General features: G+C 29.6%; 1 protein-coding gene across 1 annotated transcript; it reads left to right on the plus strand.

Moving 5' to 3' along the window:
• Positions 1 to 21967, plus strand: UK114. The gene is made up of 7 exons (XM_067276148.1): positions 1 to 158; positions 296 to 376; positions 4238 to 4343; positions 7876 to 7930; positions 11689 to 11757; positions 17115 to 17170; positions 21802 to 21967. The coding sequence occupies exons 2-7, from the start codon at positions 297 to 299 to the stop codon at positions 21862 to 21864; spliced, it is 429 nt and encodes a 142-aa protein (XP_067132249.1). The 5' UTR covers positions 1 to 158; position 296; the 3' UTR covers positions 21865 to 21967.
• The last annotated feature ends 901 nt before the right edge of the window (positions 21968 to 22868 follow it).

Consider the following 22868-nt stretch of genomic DNA (forward strand, 5'->3'; position numbering starts at 1 on the left):
GAGGACGCCACTGGTTCGACCAGATGTCAAAGCCCACGTGATGAATAGCAGAACATTGCCCAACGTTCGACCTTAAGATAAATAAATACAATTTCCCTCGCACGAATTTCATCTAATCACAGATTGCGATTTGGACAGAGGACAGAAGATTTAGAACTGTGAGTAAAATAGTATAATTTAATTTTATTTAAATTATAATAAATATAATATCATGATTTATTATAATAATATTTTACGTGTTATTTATTTATAAGTACGGTATATATGTTTTACATTTCGTTTATTTTTATTTTAGAATGATCAGATCTGTAATGGCTACAATTGTAAAAGAAATTGTAAATACACCTTTAGCTCCTAAACCCATTGGACCATACAGGTTGGTATTTTTTTTTATTGGAAAACGATATTTTATCACTACATTACAATATATTAAATTTATTATCGAGTTAGGCTGTTGTATAGATTACTTCCGGTGGAATTTCGAGACTTTGAGTATATATCTGAACTGAGGGGACCGAGACAAGTTCGACGGTACACTACTTTTGGACCGGAGAGGAAAAATAACAGTTATCGTATTTACTATTTCTTGCTTTTTGCAATGCATTCTACATCATTTTAGCGTTTTATGTGGTAATGTATTTAATCCAACCGTGCGTGGGCTTGCAGCCTTGAACATCGATTGAACCGAAATAAAAGGTTTTCTATTAGCCTAACTAGTGACGGTCACCTCCCGGAGGGGTAGGTTAGGTTTTCAGACAAGCCGCAAAAGTGGCGCGTAGTACTAGCTGACCGCGAGCGATAGCGAACATGTCGGTGGCTGAGGGCCGTAGGCCCCGAGGTCGAGGAGCATGGGGGCATGCGAAAAGAACTTAACTCAGGTTGAGAACTTAAGAGCGGTGCAAAGTGACAAGTCGGTGCGAAAAGAACTTACCTCGAGGTTGAGGAGCATGGGGCATGCGAAAAGAACTCCAAATGCAGATGATCAGTGTGTCCGTGGATCGACATCTGTCTCTGTTGAATGTGAGTGTACAATCTGGTTTCTTGGCCTTTTACAAGGGCAGTTTTCTTTAGTCTTTGCTGATGTGTCTTTAGAATATATGGCCGGCTTGCCGGACTTCCTGTTAAACACGCAATAGACTTAGTGGAGAGAGCGACGCGACTCCCGATCGCAACGTAAGTTGTTAAAGTTTGATTATCAATAAACATGATGAGATAATAAAATACTGTTTTAATAGGGACAATGTGTATAAAGAATTAGAAAGTGCCACCTAGTGAAAAACACTAAAATAGGATAGAATACATTGTGAAAGGCAAGAAATCGTAAGTATGATAACTTTGTTACTTTTCGTCTCTGGTCCAAAAGCTGGTCCAAGTCCTACCATTGAACTTGTCTCGGTCCCCTCAGTTCAGATATATACTCAAAGTCCCGAAATTCCAGCAGGAGTAATCTATACAACATCCTAAAGTTATATAAAACACCAAAATTTTAATAAATATTTAAACAAAGCTATAGCTTACAAGTAACAGGATTAACTTCATTACTCTGTAATAATAGTAAGAATAAGCTTTCTGCTATTGCTGCTATCATATATTAAACAGTAGTAATATAAAACTAAAATTTCTATAGAATGGAGTTAATGTGATTCCAATGTAGACTACTTGTCTGGTTTTTGGTTAGAATTTATTTATATTAGCTCCAGTTTATTATAATCATTATCCAACATATTTCTATCTTTCTAATAATTTTATGTCATCAGATGACTGGGGCAGTTAAGGAGATAATTATCATTCTGGAGAACTGGATCAAATCTGGGTGAACAATCCCAGGCAATTCTAAATACGTTGGGCCTAGTCTCTTATCATCTGATTACTCCATTGTGGGCCTAGTTTCCATATAGTGAGTATAGAAAAAATATCCTCTTAGTGCCCACCAGGCAGAAAGAATAAAAAATTTTATGTGAACTTTGTAGTGCTCTGCTACTATGGTTATTTAATTGTATTAATCATGTTCTGTTTATTAAAGAATGTTGTATCAGGTTTTTATTATTACAAGTAACATAATGTCGTGCATTCTGTATCACCTCTTGGGGTCACGGCAGTTGTGATTGTGGATTGGTCAAGAAAGGATCACGAGTGGAGAAGTTCCCAGATGGTGGAAGTTATAAAAGTGCCTGTCCCACATGGCAGAGCACCTTTTTCTTTGGATTCTTCAGATGGGATTGGACTCTCGAGCTCCCACCTGGACTGAAAAGGGAGAGAGGGTTAGGGTAAGGATGGAACAGCAATGATAGGAGATTGGACTGCTGTGTGCAAAGGACAATCCAAACCCATAGAGTAGGATTTTTATTCCTACTGTAGAGTAACTTGTGTAAGAGTATACTTAAGAACCAGGTTTACTCATTCATACATTTATTTCATCAATTCTGATTTTTATTTTTTTGTTCATTGAACCACGTGTTGACTAAAGAAGAGTATCTGATTCAGCTAAGTGATTGTTCTAAGAAGATGCAACAACCTGGTTTACCAACTTGTAAATAATTGTATATATATTAGGAATAATTGCATTGTAGTAGTAGTATTAGTAACTGACTTAGAATTACCTATGTAATTAGTTGATAAGATCAAGATAACTGTATAACTGATAAGAAGGTTGTCTGAGAATTGAGCTGATTTGTCATGTTTTTATTAATATTATGTTGGTTCCATCAGTATGTTTGTTTTGTAAAGTCCTCAATTCATTACTCCACCAATAGACTAGATGTCTTTTGATATATCCAAGTCACTACAACTTTTTGTCATTGTTCTTTTCAATTGAATTACCGTATTTTACGGACTATAAGATGCACCTGAATTTTGGAGGCAATTTTTCGAAGAAAAAAGTACCTCTTATAGTCCGTAAAATACGGTATTTATTATTTCAGATAGATCTAAATACAATAAATAGGCATTGCTGAACCAATTCTATTAATAAAATCCAATGTGTAAATTTATTATTAGCTTTTATCTTTTGCATAATGTTTCCTTTCAATTGGAGAAAGTTCATAAGGAATAAAGATAGAATTGTAATAATGACTTCTATCCTAATTCTTGGATGTTGGTCACTAATCTGTCATATCATCATTCAAATGCTTTAAGAGATGGGTGTATTTATTAAATTCAAAAGCTTAGTTACTTATGATGCCATCCATCTAAGTCTTTATTATCTATGTTTTCATTTTGAATTTTGATTAATTTTTAATATTGGTTCACTAATTGTTAAACTTTATTGATATTTTTTAGTGTAATGTTACTTATGAAAATGTTTAAGAAGTAATAATGTAATAATGCAAGATAGATTGTTTCAATCTATGAAAATGATCTAGATTGTTAAATACCATTTTTATCAATTTTGTTGATAGTTTAATAAAAATTTAAGATAATAGTGATATAGATAACATGAATTTTAATTTAAAATCTTCTTTGATTAATTTGGATTCAACAATTAAAATTTATTTCAAATGTGTACAATATTCATAAAATTTTTGTTCATCAACAAAAAAACTTACTAATAAATTCAGTAAAAAGAGAATGCAAATATTTAATGAAAATTTATATTTCATTTTACATACATTTTGTTTATTACTTCCCTTTCTACTTTTCCATAAAATTTCTTCATCTAACATTAATAAGAATTATTGTATCAGTGAAATTAATTAAGAAACCATATACATTCAACACTCACATTAAGTTATTTAAAGCAGTGGTTCCCAAAATGGGTGTTACTGCCTCCCTGTGAGTGGTGAGTAAAGCTAGAGGGACAAAAAGAAGCAAGTAGGTGGTGGGGCACTGGAGGCAGAGTACTGAACAGTGATCATAGGCAAAGGTTGGAGTCACTGACAACCTTTTCCTTTCATTCATGAAAACAGGTAAAAAACATTGAGTTTAATGGTTTCCAGGTGCAGATAACATTGAATGGTAAGGACACAAAGTGTCATTTTCATAGAAAAGCTTTCCTGAGAATATTTCCAAGCCTCTCTCAAACAAGGAAAAATGGGTTAGAGGACATTGGGTATAACTTTATGGAACCAAGGAGACTGTGGCTTGAAAAAGTTTGAGAATCACTAATTGAAAGTAATCAAGTATTTTAATTATTGATTTTTTTTTAATATATTCAACTTTAAATCTTATTAAATGTTAAATGTTATTAATGCATGAAAGTTTTAATACCTTCAGATAAATTTTTTGTTAATTTTTTCAGCCAAGCAGTAATTGCTGATCGTACAATGTATATATCTGGCCAAATTGGATTAGATCCATCTACTGGAAAACTTGTTAATGGAGGAGTAACTACAGAAACTAAACAAGTATATTTCTTAAATATTTTAGAATATAAATAGAAGTATTATAAATAAAACAGAAAGTTAGACAATACAATAATAGCTTTTTAATAAACATTTAATATCCAAAGACTAAACAATTGCATTCTCATTGAAGAAACAAATATCGAAGACAAAAATGTGTTTTGATGTAGACAGACAATAGGTATGTGACTGTTGAATAAATTTAAATGAGAGGTTTTATCAGAACAGAAATAAATATTACCTAAATTTTTACTGTAAATTTTTTAGCATGTAATGTGTGTATATATATATATATGTTTTTGTTTATATCTTTAGTAGATGTGTACAATAGAAGAGTTTACAATCTTTAATTGTTTTGACAACTTTTTAAATGTTTTGTAGAGAACTGTACATAAAATTTAATTGCAAATTTTTCATATTTAATATAATATATATATAAAAATAATCTTGTGCTTGTTTATATATCAATTCAAATTCTTATAAACTTATAAGAGAACAACATAATATTTTTCTTGGCTAAATATAGAATATTTTATAGTACTTATTTATGATTTGGGACATATTTTTGAGTAAATTTTACATAAGTTGAGAATATTTGATTTCATTTATATTTTTCTTGAAGTTAAATATTATCTTAATACAAATTTATATCTACTAGATTTTAAATTATTTATAAATAAATTTGCTATTATAGAGCACTAAAATTAGGAAAGTATTGTAAATCATATAAACTTTTTGCTGAAAGTTATTTAAATATTAATTTAAAAATGAATTTAATTTGTAATCATGAATTTTTTGTAATTTATTTTAAAACAAACCAAGAAAAATGCTTATTGATATAATTTATAAGTAGAACTAAACACCCTAATAAACTTTATCATATTCTATTTTGAATTTCTTTGACATGTAAGCTCAAGATGATTCATTAAATGAATCAAACATTTGTTCAAATTATATACTTTTCACTATATGATGCTTTGTTCTATTTATAAAATATTTTATTAATAAAAGTATAATATATTCTATAGTACTGAATTTGTGTAATTGTTCGTGATATATATATATGTTACAGTAAAAACTCGTTTTAACTAGTTGAAACTAGTTTTTACTGGATGTCATTAGTCAAAAATGAATTTGATTTAAAACTAGTTTTAACTAGACAAAACAGGTTTTAACAAAATGGCTTAGTAAAAACTGTTTCGACCAAGGTCATTCAGCTAACACGTTCCTATAGTGTATGATGAATTTTGTATCGCTTTAACCCTTTTCCCCCGACATCTTGTTTACATTTATTTTGCGATCCCTCCTAAGGCAATATAGGTCAGTCAGGCGATATTATTTTAAAAGTTCACCAAAAATCAAATTATCATTATATCTATATGAAAAAATCACTTACATTTATTAATATCTTTAGTTTTAAATACGATATTTTTCAATGCATTTTATTAGAAAAATTTATAGGAAAAAAAATAATATATATCAGAACTGACACACAAACTTGATAATTTGTAACATTTTGTGAAAATTAACATTGTCTAGTTACATATTTGTTTTCTAGCACTGAGCCAGAAAGACCTAGAATATTGTTTTGTACAATTCGATATAACACTTATGCATGTACGTTTATTCGTTGTGAAATTATCACACATTATATCAAACATTTGTTTGAAATCAAAATTTTATACTGCTATCAACTAATATAATGAATTATTATGCTTTATTCACTTCGTATCGAACGAGATTATATCTGTTGTTAATAAATTTTACTAAAATCGATATTTACCAAAGTAACGATGAATCGGTACCCTCGAAGTTTTGCTTAAAAAGCCAGGGTACCGATCGATCGGTGCCTTCGGGAACAAAGGGTTAATTAATGTTAATAACATAGATGTGTGACCAATATCTTCAATAAATATCTTATTAAATAATACAAATGTTTTAATCCCAATCATCACTTTATTTATTTCCCCCAAACATATTTATGTAGCTAAAATTAGTTTTAACTAATGTTAAAAGTTAAAAAGTTAATGTTTGATTTTAGTTTTATCTAAAATCAAAACATGTACAGCAGTAAATTCTAGTTTTAACTAGACAAAATGGGTTATAACAATGACGTCCAGTAAAAACTAGTTTCAACTAGTTAAAACGTGTTTTCAACGTGTAAAAATAATAATTTGAAAAATTGACTGATCAAATAAGATTCAAATAAGTTTTATTGTATATTATTAAATTAAATTGGAATTCATTGGATGAATTTACTTTTCAAATTTTTGAGTCATATAGCAAACTAACTTTATTGAAATTTTAAATTACACTAGAGGAAAAAAAACATAGACTGTGTATTAATGTCTCCCAGTGTAAAGTTAAATTAGTTATTTGTATTTGTCCATGATTTCGTTCTAGACATTTTTTTAAAGTTTGTTTTCTTAATTTTTTTATTAACTATTCATTTTAAGTCTTTAAGAATCAGTTTAATTTTTAAAATTATATTTATGTAATTGTGTTTTTTTCGTAAAATAAAATAACACTTTGTGACATGCAGATTTAGTGACAAATACAAATACTCCTCACTTTATGACCTATCTGCTTAATGACCACTTGCACTTACGACCAATCGAGTTTCAACTTGCAATTCGAGGAATCCCCTTTCTCAGCTCGAGTGTCGGTCTGTGGCAAATGGTGACATGTGCACTAAGTGTACTATAATAGGCTTGCACGTACTATAATAGGCTAATAGCATACTATAATAGTCTTTTTATGAATAAATTTGAAGTTTGTTGCATAATTTGGATAATTTTACAACGATCCTATATTCCCGGTGCAAGTTCCTCGCTTATTGACCAACTTGCTTAACGACGCAGTCGTCGGAACGGAACTTGGTCGTAAAGTGAGGAGTACCTGTAATTACTAATCATTTAAGATATCTGCATTTGTAAATTTTTAAATATTGTATAAAAATATTAAAGCTGCATTTAATATTATCTATGTTTATATCAAAATAATCATTATTAAATTAAATAAAAGATATCTATTTGTTTATTAAAATAATAATTTAAATCAGTTTTAGTTGTGCTCCAAATTTCTGTATGAATTATAAATTCCCTATAATATGCAATTACTTGGGTTAGTTTCACAATGCTTTGGTGTATTTTGATATTTCCATTTTAAAAATTATTAAATAAAAGATTTTAAATTTATGTACACACATTAATTACAGTAATTAATTAATATTGACTTTATAATTATTGCATTTTCAGAATTTAATATGTTAAAACATAGAACATATAACATAATGTCTGATAGTAAATTATAGTTTAAAACTAATGATTTAAATAAAATTAATGATTCTTATATTGTGTAAAAATTTATGAAATTTGATCATTTTTATTATATTATTTAAACTCCTCTTTCCATACAAATGAAGTCTAAATATTTATCTGTAAATTGTGATATTATTGCTTGAAGAATATTGTGTGCAATTACTGTTTATCCATTGATTATTTTGATTTTAATTAAACTTTCTATTAAATTTTAGGCTCTTCAAAATTTAAGCAAAATACTTGAAGCTGCAGGTCTTTCTTGTAAGAATGGTAAGTGTATTTTTTAAATATAATTTCTATAAATATTAACAAACAACATCACTAAAACCCGATACATTATAAAACTACAAGCCAACCAATGCTATTTGTCATCGGGTGCCTAACGCCTCTCTCTAGTATCAAATTGTTTCATGATTTATTAGTATTATAGCCGTTACCTAGCCCGATGACATACAGAATTGGTTGGCTTGTAATTCTATAAATGTTATTTTAATTCAACTGGTTGAGTATTTACACACATTGAAATATCAATGATAAATGCAGATTCAAAGTATTGTAAGTTTCTTGAAAAGTTTAAACTTTAAAAAATAAAAAATACTTTCACCAGTTATATATTAGCTTCTTCAGTTTTGTATTCAAAGTTTTCAGATTTGAAGTGGTTATTTTGAATGCAAAAATTTTAGTGTTTGAATACAAAACTTATGAATTGTGCATGTTCCATAATTTCAGGTCCGTAATATAATATCAATAATATAATTATTTTCTATTAAATTTTTTCAAGTTTATTTTATTATTACTATTGGACAAAGGAAATTAGTCATAAAATAAAAATGATAAATTGTATTTATTTAATTTTACACTTAATTTACATAATTGGGAAAGTTTATAAACATCTGCTATCAAATTAGGGGCATAACCAGTGAGTACAGGGATGGATTTCTCAGTATTTTAAAGAGATTTCTCGGTAGACACTTTCCTGTTAAGGCTAAGTACTGTACGATACACACATACACACAAGGCATCTTTAAATACACATTACATTAACAAAGACAACACACTGCTACTGTACGAAATTATTATTTGTTAATGTACACATGGATTGAAAGATATTTAATATTTTAAATTTTATTAATAGCAAGGTTGAGGCCAAAGTTTTAAACGCAAAAACGTGTACGTCGGACATTCGGCGCTGCTTTCCTGTAAGCCTAGAAGTTTGACAATGGTGTTTGGAAAGTCAATGGAATCATCCTCGTCATTCCAAACACCATTGTCAAACTTCTAAGCTTACAAGAAAGCGGTGCCGAATGTCCGACGTACACATTTTCGCTTTTAAAACTTCGGCCTCGACCTCGCTAATGTTAAATGTAAAATGGATTTTTACATTAGAATTTAAAAAATAATGTTTTTTGCTTAATGTCATTTTTAGTTTTAAGTTTGTTAATTATTATTCTGAATTAAATTTAATAATTAAATAAAATTATTGTAATTGTTAATTAATGTTAGCATAAGATAGCAGTCTAACTGTCTATCTTTAGAAAAATTATTTTATATTATTAATACTTAGCCAAACTATAATTTGAATAATCCAAAGTTTAGTATAATTAGCCTTACCAGACGTCTCGTTTTGACCAGGATTGTCCTGGTTTGACGAAAAGTAAAAATAGTGCAGCCTTGAGTAAAGTGGCAATTTGGCAATTACCCCTCTGTTACACTCACTGTTGCCAATCTAAATATTTTGTATCTAGATGTAAGTACTTTTAATGTTGTCTAGATGTTTTCCTCCAAAATTTATAGCATATGGCATAATGAATTTAGATCTTTTATTTTGTCATTCAGATATTTTTTCACAGAATTTATAATAGCACGTAGCCTATGAGATCCAGATATTTTTATTTCATTTTTTTAGATATTTTGTTTCAATTAGAGTTGGCAAGACTGAAACTTACACTGGCCACATTATTGCTGCTCATGTCATATCTTAGTTGAGTTCAAATTGCTGGTTAGCATTTGCGATTATTTTGTACAGTATATTAAATTCATTTAATCTCTAAAATGCCAAAAAGAAACCGTGTGTTTACTGATGATTGAAAAAAGTCTGTGATTGTATTGACGAATTGAAATATGAACTTTTCAGTGCTTTTCAGAATTTTCAGTAACTCGTGGTGGGCATTCAAACATTAAAAATCACTTGAAATGTGCAAAACATAAGGCAAGCAATAGGAACTTCCTCAAATGTATTGCCATATTTTAAATGCACTGATTTAAAGAATTTTTAAAAAAGTTCACACTAGTGATAAATATTAATAACTTCTTAATAATAAGATATGTTTAGTTCAGTTATTAAAAATTGCTTTTAACTCATTGATTTTGTTAACAACTAGTTTATTTAACCTTTTCAATCATAGGTACTTGCCTAGTAGGCTTAATTTTCTGTTGCAAGTATTTTCTCAAAATTGTCCCGGTTTGAGAAAAAAAATATTACGGTAAACCTAAGTATGATTATCATAGTATATTTGTGCTTGGTTGTTTATGTACATTTATAAAGATTTGTTAATAGAAATGAAACAGAAAAAGCAATAGTTTAATGCTTGAGATGGCAACTTTTAAACTGAATACTGGTAATTATCTTATTTTCAATAGTCATCTCAGTGGAATGTGTCCCGTTCCGTTGGGATGACTGTTGACATTTTCTGTCGCGTATTCATCACCATGTTTAAAATTATGGTGCTTTTTATTTTTTAAGGTTTATTAAAAATCATTAAGAAATTTACACTTCATCGTTTTATGTATATACAGTAAGACTCCACTTAATGCTGCCTCATTTAACACTGATTCGATATCATACAGTCTGCTCGAAGCCTAAAAAAAAGCTCAAAATTTACGCCAATTCAAATGATTTCAGCATTTCATTGATTCGTATATAATACGATTATTTACGAAAACAAACCAATCAGTGAAAGGTGGTAATTCATCGTAGCGCTGAACTTTCTTAAATCTATGTTTGTTTTGTGCAATTTTGGAAAAAATATAGCATCATGGATGCCATGGGCAATATCGATTTGGCTTGGCAAGAATTAACTGATAAATGCATGAATGAAGTATGGAAGAAGTTATGGCTGAAAGTATCCAAGAATTCTCGACGAGAAGAGCTCAATACAGCAATAACCGAAATCGTTGATCAAATTGTAACGAACGATCAAATTTTGAAAGGAGTGCAAAAGCAAAATGAGGCGTTTTGGATGCGATCTTCTGATACTGACATTTGCTTAAGGAAAGAAAAAAGGCGACAAATGAAATTAAATGACTTTATCGCAAGAAACAAGAATTTCAGAAAAGCCAGAATCTTTGTCACAAAAATGAATTTTAGATTTCTGTGTGCATATGTTTATGTGTTATTTACATATATTATTATACAAATTAATATAAAAATAACTTAAAATTAAAGTAAAATATGTTTATTTTTGGTTGTGTCTTCCCCTATCCCTATTTACTCTATGTTAAAATGACTTCATTCAATGCTGTTTCATTTAGCGCTTCGTCGTCTAGGAATGCATCTCCGCATTAAGCAGGGTCTTACTGTATTTAGTTCTACATAATAGAGGATGCATCGCAGCAAAATTAATGATAAAAAATAATTGATTTTGTAATAAATAATGAATTTCATATAAACAGTGTTGTGTATAATTACAATGAATGCATGTTTTACTAATTAGGTTAAGCTAACAATAGATTTAAAACTATTTGGCAAATAAAAACTAATTATCTTGTGATGAATTTTGTTCTAATTTAATTCAATGAATTAAAAGACATGATACCAAAATAACAGCATGTAAGATAGAGTATTTTGTTGTTGTTATTTTCTTCTTTCAGTAATAAAGTAAGAACAACTTAAGTTGCTTTATGTAGTGTTTTCTGTTTATACATTATTATTTATTAGTTTTTAGTTTTATTATTATGTTTTTATGAATAAATTATGATTATTATTTATGTATTTTTATTATTAATGTATTTCTAAATAATTTTTTCAGTGGTAAAATGCACTGTCTTATTGAAGAATATGGATGATTTTTCAAAAGTGAATGATATTTATAAGGATTGTAAGTGCAATGCAGCTTATTGTTTTTTTGTTTTGCTATTTATCTTAATAAAATGTAACAGTAAGTAGAAATTTCCTTTTATTGATAATTATTTAGCTTAAGTTGTTACAAACTAAACAGCAAAATGTACAGTACAACTTTTCCCCCTCTAAACATAACTTCAAAACTGAAACTGATGGATCAAGGAATAATAAAGAACATTAAACTTTATTATTGAAAATACATTTTAATGAAAATTTGGAAACTTAGAAGAGATTCAGTCTCTGAAAGGTTTAATTCTGCTCTGAGATTGTGTATATAAAATTCACAAGGTCAAGAAACATAATGTTTCTCCATCCACTATCAAGAATTACTTCAGAAAAGCCATCATTATGAAGGAAATTAAAAATAATGGACTACATGAATGCAGACAGTGATATTCAAACTCACAATTTACCAGTGGAAGAGTACAGTATGTTGAATAAAGAAATATATGATGACAATAGACTTGTTAGCAAACCATCAGCTAGTGAAGTATTTACAACATTCCAGACAATAAGGCAGGCCTGAAATGTCAAGGGAGGTTGGAGAAAGACAATTCAATTTGTTAAATGAATGCTAAATGTTTCTTGAAAGGAAAACTTTAAAAACTGCACACAAACAAAAATAAATGAGTTTTTTTAATACTGCACTAGTAAATATGCTCATCAAGAATGACAGATTATATGATGCTTAGTAAAGTAAAAGTAAATGAAATAACTACAAAGTACAAGTTTATTTTCTAATTTTTATTAAAGGAAATGTATTTCTAGCTATATGCCCCTCTTCAGTCCATATTATATATAACTAGCAGATGAGCCCGGCATTGCTCAGGCAAGAAGCAACGATAGCAAAGATTAAGATTATTAGATTATATCCGATCTTACTCATTTTTACCGGGTGCAAGATTAAGTCCCTTCCCTCTTCCGAGACTATTAGAAGATTTTTAGGTGGGTCTAAAAATATGTTCGATTTCCTGCAAAAAATACAAAAAACCGCATCTAAAATAGTACAGTAGAAGCCAAGTTCTTCAAAGTAATTCTTAATTCTCCTTCTCTCCCCACGGGGGGGGGGGAATTTCGAAAAATCCCTTCTTAGTGTACATTCTCGTGATGTACACCAAGAAGGGGATCAAATTTCAACTTTCAACTCCTAACCATTTGGGCTCTGCACTTATTATTGTTATTATCAACCCATCTCAACTATAACATGATACAACTGTAATATAACTAATGTTGACAACTGGAATACCTACTGGAAAACTGGAAAACTGAAGTATTTATTACCTTGTTTTAGCCAGTTTTTATGTTTTTACTCCTTTTATTTGTCAATTTTTTTTCATATTTTTAACAATGTTTATTTTTTAATTTTATAGTTTTACTATAAAATTACTTTTTACCGTACGTTTTTAACACTTAGTTATTCCATTTATCATTACATTAGTTATATTAGTTTTATCATTATATGTAATAAGGACTGAATAGAAACATACAGCCCAAAATGCTTTTCCTTTAATAAAAATTAGAAAATAAAATTTACTATTTTCGTCGAAAAAAGTGTTCCCGTATGATAAGTTCTCCATAGAAAATTTGTGCTTAATTCCAAAGAACATACAATCAAAAGAGAGAATAGCAAGCAATCAAGTACTAAGTACAATATTTTATTAAAGAAAAATTTAGCATGCATCAGAAAACATCTTTAAAAATAATATTTCTGATAGATATATCCCTTTTATCATCATCATGTGTAATTTCTATTTTCTGAAAAATACTGGCTGAATTCAATGCAGTTTTAAAGAACTTATGCTGATTAGCTTTGCTAATGGCTTGTCCAAAATTCTTTACAGTTCTTTCAGGCTAGCAACTTAATGTGAAGAAAGACTTGGAGAATCACTTGTTTTAAAAACAAAGAAAGTAATTTGATTAGATATTTAACAAAGCACTAAACCATGTGTTCTTTATGTTTTACCACAAGTAGATCATAGTAGATATTGTAGACCGCATGCTCTGGCAAACATTTGGACCTCCAATGTTTTATTTAATAGTTAATTAAACTTTAATAAATATAAAATAATTTTAATGTATAAAATAGGCTAAAACATAATAAATTCAAAATTTATAACACCTTGCTTATGAATAATAGCATCAAAGTGAAGCCATAGTGTTTGAAGTTCAGATTCCCGATTGTAGCATTGAAATCTTATTGGAAAGTTATTACAGTGCGTAATAGTAGAAAGAAGTTGATGAGTACACTTTGTTTTACCTATCACTACAACCTTATTTTAAAACAAAAAGGAATATTGTACAGAAGATGGAACACATCCTCAGATTTCAAAAGACGGCAATCAACTAGTTAAAACTACATCTGGTCTCCAAACCTTCTCTCTCTCTCACCTGAAGTTTTCCTATCAATTCATAAATGTTCCCTCTTGAGAGAGGAGAGCTGGCGAGATGTAGGAGTGCAGCTTTCACAAATTCTTTTAAGCAGTCACTTAAAATTTGAATGTAATAGTTGTTCTTTAAAATTAAATTATTCAGTGTCTTACATATTTCTTATTTACTATTTTACTAACTAAATAAAAATTCTTTGTCAACTCATTCATTGAAATCCCTTGCTATCAAAGGACTAAAATTCAGAATAATGTTGATAACTTTTACAATAAATTTTCTGAAATCTGTCAAACTATTCAAAAACATGCACATTCTTATATGTTTTTACATCCATTCAGTGTTTATTGCATTTAGCACTGTGTAGAATGAAATTTCTTCAATGAATTGCAGTGGTATTTGGAAGACGTGTTTGGATTTTAGTTCCATATTTTCATAGAATGACTGGCATGCCAGTCTATCCAGGGGTGACCACGAAATCAGATATTTCCATATGGTAAAAGCTGGCATGCTAGTTGATCCCGGGAATGCTGACATGCCAGTTTAAGTGAGGTTATACATCCCTCTCTAGAGGACACATTAAAAGAAATTGAATGAATTATGTCATGTAAAAATGAATGTGTTTTTATTTTAAAAGTGTGAAACTGTTGGCACTACATCAAAAACTATGATTATACATTTAATTTCTTCATTTTGTCTTCTTTGTAATGATATAAAATACTCGTGGAATTCTGAAAGTGCTTTTTTTAATGTGTATTGTATTGTTATTTGATTGAAAAATGCAAAAATAAACATATTAAATTTAAGAAAAGTGATGTAAATTATCTGGGCTTATACCAATTAACATTGGTTTTGTGTGAAATTTGAGAGGAGGGTGTTATTTTTATGGTCAGTGTAGCCCACACTGACTAACTACTAATGTCAATAAGTCATTAATTGTTTTATTTTCTTGTAAATGAAAACTCTTCCTGATTTTAAGTCAGTCAAATTACAATGTTATTATTTTATTGTACTTGGAAGAATGTTTTCTTTAATGTTTAATTAACAACTAATTTCTTTTAGATATGATTAATTTTATATTTTAGTCGCAGTTTTGATGCGGCATGCTAGTCATTCCATGAAAATATGGTAAAACAGAATATACTACAAAATGATAGTATTGATAAATTCTTTTTGAGAAAAAGTTATTTGCTTACTCGTCTTGTATATTCTTTCAACTTAGTATAAATTATGCATTTAAAATACATTTTTCATACTGTGTATTTTCTCAAAATTTTGCATTCTTGAAGAACGTCTTCCACAGTCTTCATAGTAGTCAGATTATTCAATCTCTCTCCAGACAGCGTTAAATAAAATTTAATTATAACCACCTAATATTTGTGTAATACAGTGGGTCATCGTTTAACAAACAGTTTGGATAACGAACACTTTAGCGAAAGATTTTTATGTTCTGACAACAAACACCTCACAGAACAAACACAAGAAGAAGCGACGTAAAACAATGAATACCGATTGGTCTTACCTTGTCTTCAGGCAACAATTTGAAACTTTTTGGAGCACGGGAGACATTGACATCGACGCTCAACCCGGTCGGATAGTATTTTTCCAAACTTTGAAACTCTCCCTTGTAATTCCAGCTGTTTATTTTTCTGACAGAAACAATTTTTTTTATAGTATTCACGAGACTGTCGGCTGGGCACTCGTTAAGTTTTTCATCAGTTTTTATTTTCGAAAGGTGAAAGTATAATAGCAAAGGTAGAGAGTGGGCAGAAGATGTCCAATGTCACTGGGCAGTATGGCTCAAACAGGTCTACAGTAGGCCGCAGTTCAATCTTATCTAAGAAAGATATAGTATAATCAAGAAGACTCAAGCAGCCTAAGGAGTAACAAAAATCACATCTGAGAAATAAAGAACATCGAAGAGCTCATAATGGAACCTGAAACTGATCTGACGACAAGAATGCCGAGAATTCTTGAATGAAGAACATCAAGAAACTCGGCGAGATATGTTTTCTTCTGAAAAAGAGAACTAATGTCAATATCTGCTATTAAACATATTTTTGAAGAAGTGGGAGGATGTCAGAACGACGGTCTTAGAATGGCATTCAAACCAGGTTGAGGTTAATAGACTTAGGGATCTCTACAATTACAATGCTATTAATTACTTCTGAAAAATCCTGAAGAGAGAAAAGCAATCAACATTAGACAGATTCTTTAACCCCCACGAATGGAAAAAACACGACTAATAAAAATGCAAGACTGTGTATATGTGTATTTTTATTATTACATATAAATAAACGTAGTAAGAAAGTTTTTATTTTTTTATTTTTTGGGGTCTCCAGAACAAATTAATCAAATTTCCATAAAAGCCTATGGTAAATCGATAATAGGGTAATGAACAATTCAGATAGCGACCAAAGTCTTAGAACAGATTATGTTCGTTAATTGATCACCCACTGTATTTGAGTATAAATTTCAGATTTAGTTATAAAATGTGATCTTTATTTATAAATATAAAATTTTTACATTTATAAATAAAGGTCACATTATGTATGAATATTTTGTAAGAAAAATAAAAAGTAATTTAAATTAAAACATTATTGAAATTAATTATAAAAAATCTATAGTAGACCATTGATTTAACGGACTAATTGGGATCCACTATTACCAAAAGTCTATTAAATTGAATGTTATAAAAATATACATTAATAAGACCTTTCAGCATGTTCTTTTTGCGAATAAAAAAGTTTCAAATTTTTCTGTTAAATCTAATCTATTAAATTGACGGTCTACTGTATTTCAATGAGACTGTAGCGTAAATTTAGTTTCGGATGAAATCATTTAAATATTTATAATAAATTTTAAATAATAATTAATTCAAAAGAAAATAATATAAATTATATTATAAGCTCTTTTGAATTTTCGAAGAAATTAATAATTATTATTTTGTAGATTTTCCTACTAATTCTCCAGCGCGTGCTGCCTATCAAGTAGCCGCTTTACCGGCTGTAAGTAAATAATAATTAAAATATTTGGCTATTTTATTACGAAATAAAAATGAAATTACAGTGTTTTAATATTGAATTTTATGCTTTTTTAAAATAAATTTTGAAAGGAGTAAATTGAGAAATGAAGACGAAAAAAATGCACTATAAAAAGTTATATTTGGTTACTGTCATACTGTGAAAATAATTTGTTAAATTTATTTAATTTTAAACTATTTGAAAAGTTATTGAAATGATTTATTTAATGATAATATACTTTTTTACACAATTACATGATAGTTTATGAAATTCGATTTACTTTAAAAAAGTACATTGACGCAAAAGTGCATTCGTTATTGGCACTTTAACATTTCAAATAGTCGTAAAAGGTTAGAGGAGGTTTTGTACGATTTATATTTCATTCACGTGATCTTCAAAATATAAATTTTAACGAGTTTTTACCTTATTTATTAAATCCATTTCTTATAATACTAAAAGAAAGAGATTTCATAGTCAAATAAGTGCAATGCTGATTAAATGGTGAATATTTTATTGATAGGTTTTATTACTTTAAAAATAGTAATTTTTTTATAAGTCATAAAAGCAGTTTGAAATTTTGCCAAGGATTATATTATGAAATAATGAATAAAATTTGTGAATTCATTATTCAAACGATGATAATAAAAATAGTTTTTAAAGTAAAAACTGCAAATGAAATTGCGTTTGATAGATGATATATTTTTAACTTTTAATTTTGAAAATTTAAGAAAATGATATTGATGCTTTCTTTTTATATCTATTTTCTAATTGGGCAATATTGAACTATAAATTCTTTCTAATAATTTATAGTTGCTTAGATTATTTTGAAATATTGGCAATTCATATCAAAAGGGATTTGGACGTATTGTATTTAATAATATTGTATATAATAATTATTATAGAAATGGATAGAATAAGAATATTGTATCACATATACAGGATTGTAACAAAAATCTCTGCTCACCCAGTTGTTTCGGTCATAATAGGTAACCTTTAGTGCAGATAGGGCAACATTATCACTTACAGAGTTGTAGCATATGAAAAAAATACTTTAATTTTTTTTGTCCGATGGTTATTTTAATTTTAATTAATATTGGAGACAAAGTTCGCCCATGCGGGGACCACCATTTATTAATTCTGTGTTCCAGACAGACAATACAATCTCGGCGACCGACCTTCCTTTTTAGGCTACTAGGCCGCCAAAACGCTAAAAAGTCTTTTTAAAAAACACAAAATTAATCATAATTGAAAAATATCGTCGCCAGGGGGAAGCTTTTTCAAATTGCATTTTCCAGCGCTACTTCGTTGTGGATAAAAAAGCCGAAACACCCCAAGAAGGCAAGATTGTCATTGAGAAGACGTTCGTATCACCAGTTCCTTTTTTAGAAAAATTTTATATTTTTTAATTGGAAATTTTTGTGTTTTTTAAAAGGACTTTTTAGCGTTTTGGCGGCTAGTAGCCTAAAAAGGAAGGTCGGTCGCCGAGATTGTATTGTCTGTCTGGAACACAGAATTAATAAATGATGGTCCCTGCATGGGCGAACTTTGTCTCCAATATTAATTAAAAAATTACTTACTATTTCCTTTTTGTGCATTTTGAAATATCAAGTAGGATCTTGGAACAGCCTGTCAGATATGACAGGTGAATGCTTCACTATATAATACAAATGCAGTGCAGGATTATAACGAATGTGCAGTTAGGTTTAGATCAGCAGTTGTATCGACATGCAAATGATCCAATTTAATAGAAAATATCAATTGCTTTTAAATAAAACAACACTAACCTAATCACTATATCATTGCTAACCTTAACCTAACTACATATTCAACTATTGCCAGACAAAGCACAAATTGATAAGTATATGATGCACCTATATTCAACTAATTTGTAGCAAGGTTCTTAATATGGAACTGCCAGACATAATACTGGTCTGGATCGTGTATAGTACTCTCAACTATTAAACTAATCGAGAGGAAAAAAAAGAGAAAAGTGTTGTTGATTGTGCTGCTATCTTTACATAGGTATACAATACTGCAGTGGCATAGTGAACATAACTGGCGCCAGGCGCCTTATTGACGCCCTCCCCTCCAGAAACACATATATTTGTCTTGGAGACCATTTGGGCACCCCTCTGTGAGTGGTGCCTGGTGCATGATACACCCCCTTGCTACGCCACTGCAATACTGAAAAGTATCATATGCTATGCTGTTAATTTAATGAGTCAATCTTTTTTTTTTTTTTTTTTGCATTTAATAAGAGTTGAAAATCCTCTTTCTAACCATTGCTGTGAAATTGGCTTATATGACATTGTAATTTGGATGCATTGTACAATATGACACTTCCTGTACTTGTTTTTGTTATAATTTATATGCAAGAAAGCACCTATGCACAGATATGTTAAACCAAACATAGTGAGAACATGAATTTCCATTCTTCAAAGAATCTGTGGCTATTAAGCTCACTTTGAAATTTTTGGCTTATTTGATCTGACCTTTGCAGTGATTCCTGGAGATCTATCATCTCTAACTGTAAATTCTGCTGATGTCCAACATGGTGCAGATAAATAGAGCTGTTCTTCCAAAATACCTTCTCTAACATATCACATATCATTTTTAGAGAAGCTCGGTAATGTCTTATATATTTCCTGTGATATTTTATTTAACTAGTTTATATGTTCAAATATATCTGATGGAAATGCTAAATGTGTGATTACAAATTCACTCTCCATGAACTATGAAAATTGCTGTTTCTGTGATGTTGGCTGAAGAATTTTAAGAAATTTGTTGACTTTGCTCAACGCACCTACCCAGTGTTCTTTTTATAAAAATATGACTGCTGGTACACATATATAGTGACTAAAAATAAAGTTCCTGTTTATTGCTTTGGATTTAGTGTCAGTTGCTTAGTTACATTTTAGTGCTATAGCATGTATACATCAGACAATGGATAAAATTCTAGAATTGTTATTCAAAGCTATAAATTAACTTTAAAAATCTACAACTTATTGATGTTAAACACTGCTTTATTGGCGAAACTAACAAAAAAACTTGTCTGATATTTTACCAAAATAGTTTTGAACTTTTTAGACTCATCATCAGGTGCAATCAAATAGAAAATTCTAAATTCCGTCAATGAAATTGCTGAGTTGATAGAATTTAGAATTTCTGTTTGATTGTCCCTCATAATGAGTCTAAAAAGCTCAAAAGTACTGAAATATCAGATAAGTTTTTTGTTAGTTTCGTAAAAAACAGATTTTAATGTAATGAATGTGATGAAAATGGATACATTTTTTGAATTATTTATATTAAATTTTAACAAAACCAAGGAAGCTAAATATCCTACAGTATATTGATGCCTTGAGTCATTGTATCAATCACTTCATTTTGACATAACCAAATAGGAACCAAATTTTATACTTATTTTTTTTTAAACTCGATAAAATCATTTTCAATGAGATATTTGTCTTTTACTATTTAATTTTTTTGCAGTGTGTTTTAAATAATAATTATTTTTATTCATTTAGTTTATAAGTGTAGGGGAAAAGACATTTAAAGCAATGTTTTCCAATGTGAGAACCTGGGCTAGTATTTTCTTGTAATTTTGACAATCTTAATCTTATTTAATTTTTGTTCAAAAATTAAGAGAGAGAATTATTTTATTTTAACAAATTCCACAGAGGAACTTTGCAAGATTTTCCCACTGATAACACTTCCTTCGTGGGTGACACATTCCACTAAAAACTATTCATCAAAGGAAGCGTCACAAAAAAATTGGGGATTGGACGAACCACCACCAATGTGACCATAGCAAATATGGTCAGAATAGCAGAGGGGAATAACCCCAAATAAAAATAGAGGGGAAAGAAATGAGAGAGTTTGCCTGCCCGTTTTGAAGTGTGCGCTCATCCTTGCCAGGCTTCACCACTGATTTTCCCAGTTTCCCACCCTTTCCACCAGGCCTTGGCTGCTTCAAACTAACAAACAATCAATTGGACAACAACAGTTGTGGATTTTACTCTTATGAACTTTGGGATTCAAGACTCGTCATAACTTAGTGAGAGATTCTCCTTCCTCTCTCCAGGATGTCCAAGCCAGACAGTGATCATCAGACATTACAGATCCAGGTATTTATCAACCCGTACTGTCACTTGAATACACTCTCCTCTCTATTCTTCCATCATAAGACCCTCTCCTATTTAAATTTTCTTTGTAAATTATTTTCCCTCTTGAAAATAAATATTTGTTGTTTGCTGGTTAAATGCATAGTGGAGTGGAGTGTACTGTCCCTTGACTCCCTTCTCCATCCTGGGTCTGTTCATTCCCTCATAAGTGACCACTCATGCCACCTAAAGTCACAGGTAGTGTCATCTGTCACAGTCACGTTACAGTTATTTAAAACACTATGGGCATTGCTGACGTAGCCATCTCAGTGTGATGTAATGGTCACTCCAATATATTTTATGGGCTAGAAAAGAATAAATGGTACAATACAATTTGTTGTTGGGGGTTATAATCCACCAATTGGAAAACATTGATTTGAAATGATCTGACATTACATTTGTTAGTTGATATTTTTCAAAAATACATATGTATTTTGAATACGTTTGTTGTCTTAGGGTGCTCAAGTAGAAATTGAAGCAATAGCAGTAGTTGGTGAAATAAGAGAGAAATTGGAATGACTACAAGTATCAATGTTATAAGAAAAATATTAAAGATGTATCATATTATACTTGTAATTGTTAAGGATCATATTTTTTTATATGAGTAAAACATTGAATAATTTTTATTATTTCTTAATTTGTTATATATCATTTTATAAAGGTATGAAATGACAATAGAAAAATTCTATAAATTTTATATAAATAAATTTCATTTGTAATAAAAAAAATGACTTTCATAAAATCTTTTAAAAAGATTTTATAAAAATGAAATTAATAAAATATGTTTGTGATTTATTTTAAATCAAAAATTTATTAGTTTTTCTATAATGTACAGAGAACTAAATACGATCTAAGTTAAAATACGGTGTCTTCTGTCAGTGGTGATGATAAACGACTGCGACGTATATTAAGCAACGTATATCCCTTTAAGTGGTAATGATAAAAAATTAAGATTCTTCAAATTTTCTTAAAAAAAGACACTTAAAACATAGTCCTTTCTGTTAAGTTTTTAAACAGCAGAGTTATTCAGTTCCAGAAGTTAAACTGGAACTGTTGAAGCTGTTCCAACAGAATGGTTCCTTGGAACTGCCTAGAATATGTTTCATAAAATGGAATTAAGGATAGAAAACAGTATTCTTTCATATGTAGAAATAGAATAGCAGAAGTGAAACATGGAATCACATTCCTCTATAGCATTGGTTCTCAAACTTTTTCAATCCACCTCCCCCTTTGTTCCATAAAGTTATACCCAATGCCCCCTAACCCATCAGTGACTCCAACTTTTGCCTTTGGTCACCGTTCAGTACCCTGCTTCCAGCACCCCCCTAGATTTACTCACTTTGAGAACCCCTGCTCTAGAGCAATGGTTCTTAACTGGTGTTCTGTGGAACACAAGTGTTCCCTAAAAAATTTTAAAGTTTTTATTTCATATTTATTCCAATTTACTATAATATATTACTTTATTCTTAAACAATTCCATGTTCCTATTTGATTCAATGCAATAAAGTTTATTAGTTTATTGT

This window comes from Centruroides vittatus, unplaced genomic scaffold (genome assembly GCF_030686945.1).
Source record: "Centruroides vittatus isolate TY-2023 unplaced genomic scaffold, ASM3068694v2 contig_680, whole genome shotgun sequence".
NCBI lineage: Eukaryota > Metazoa > Arthropoda > Arachnida > Scorpiones > Buthidae > Centruroides > Centruroides vittatus.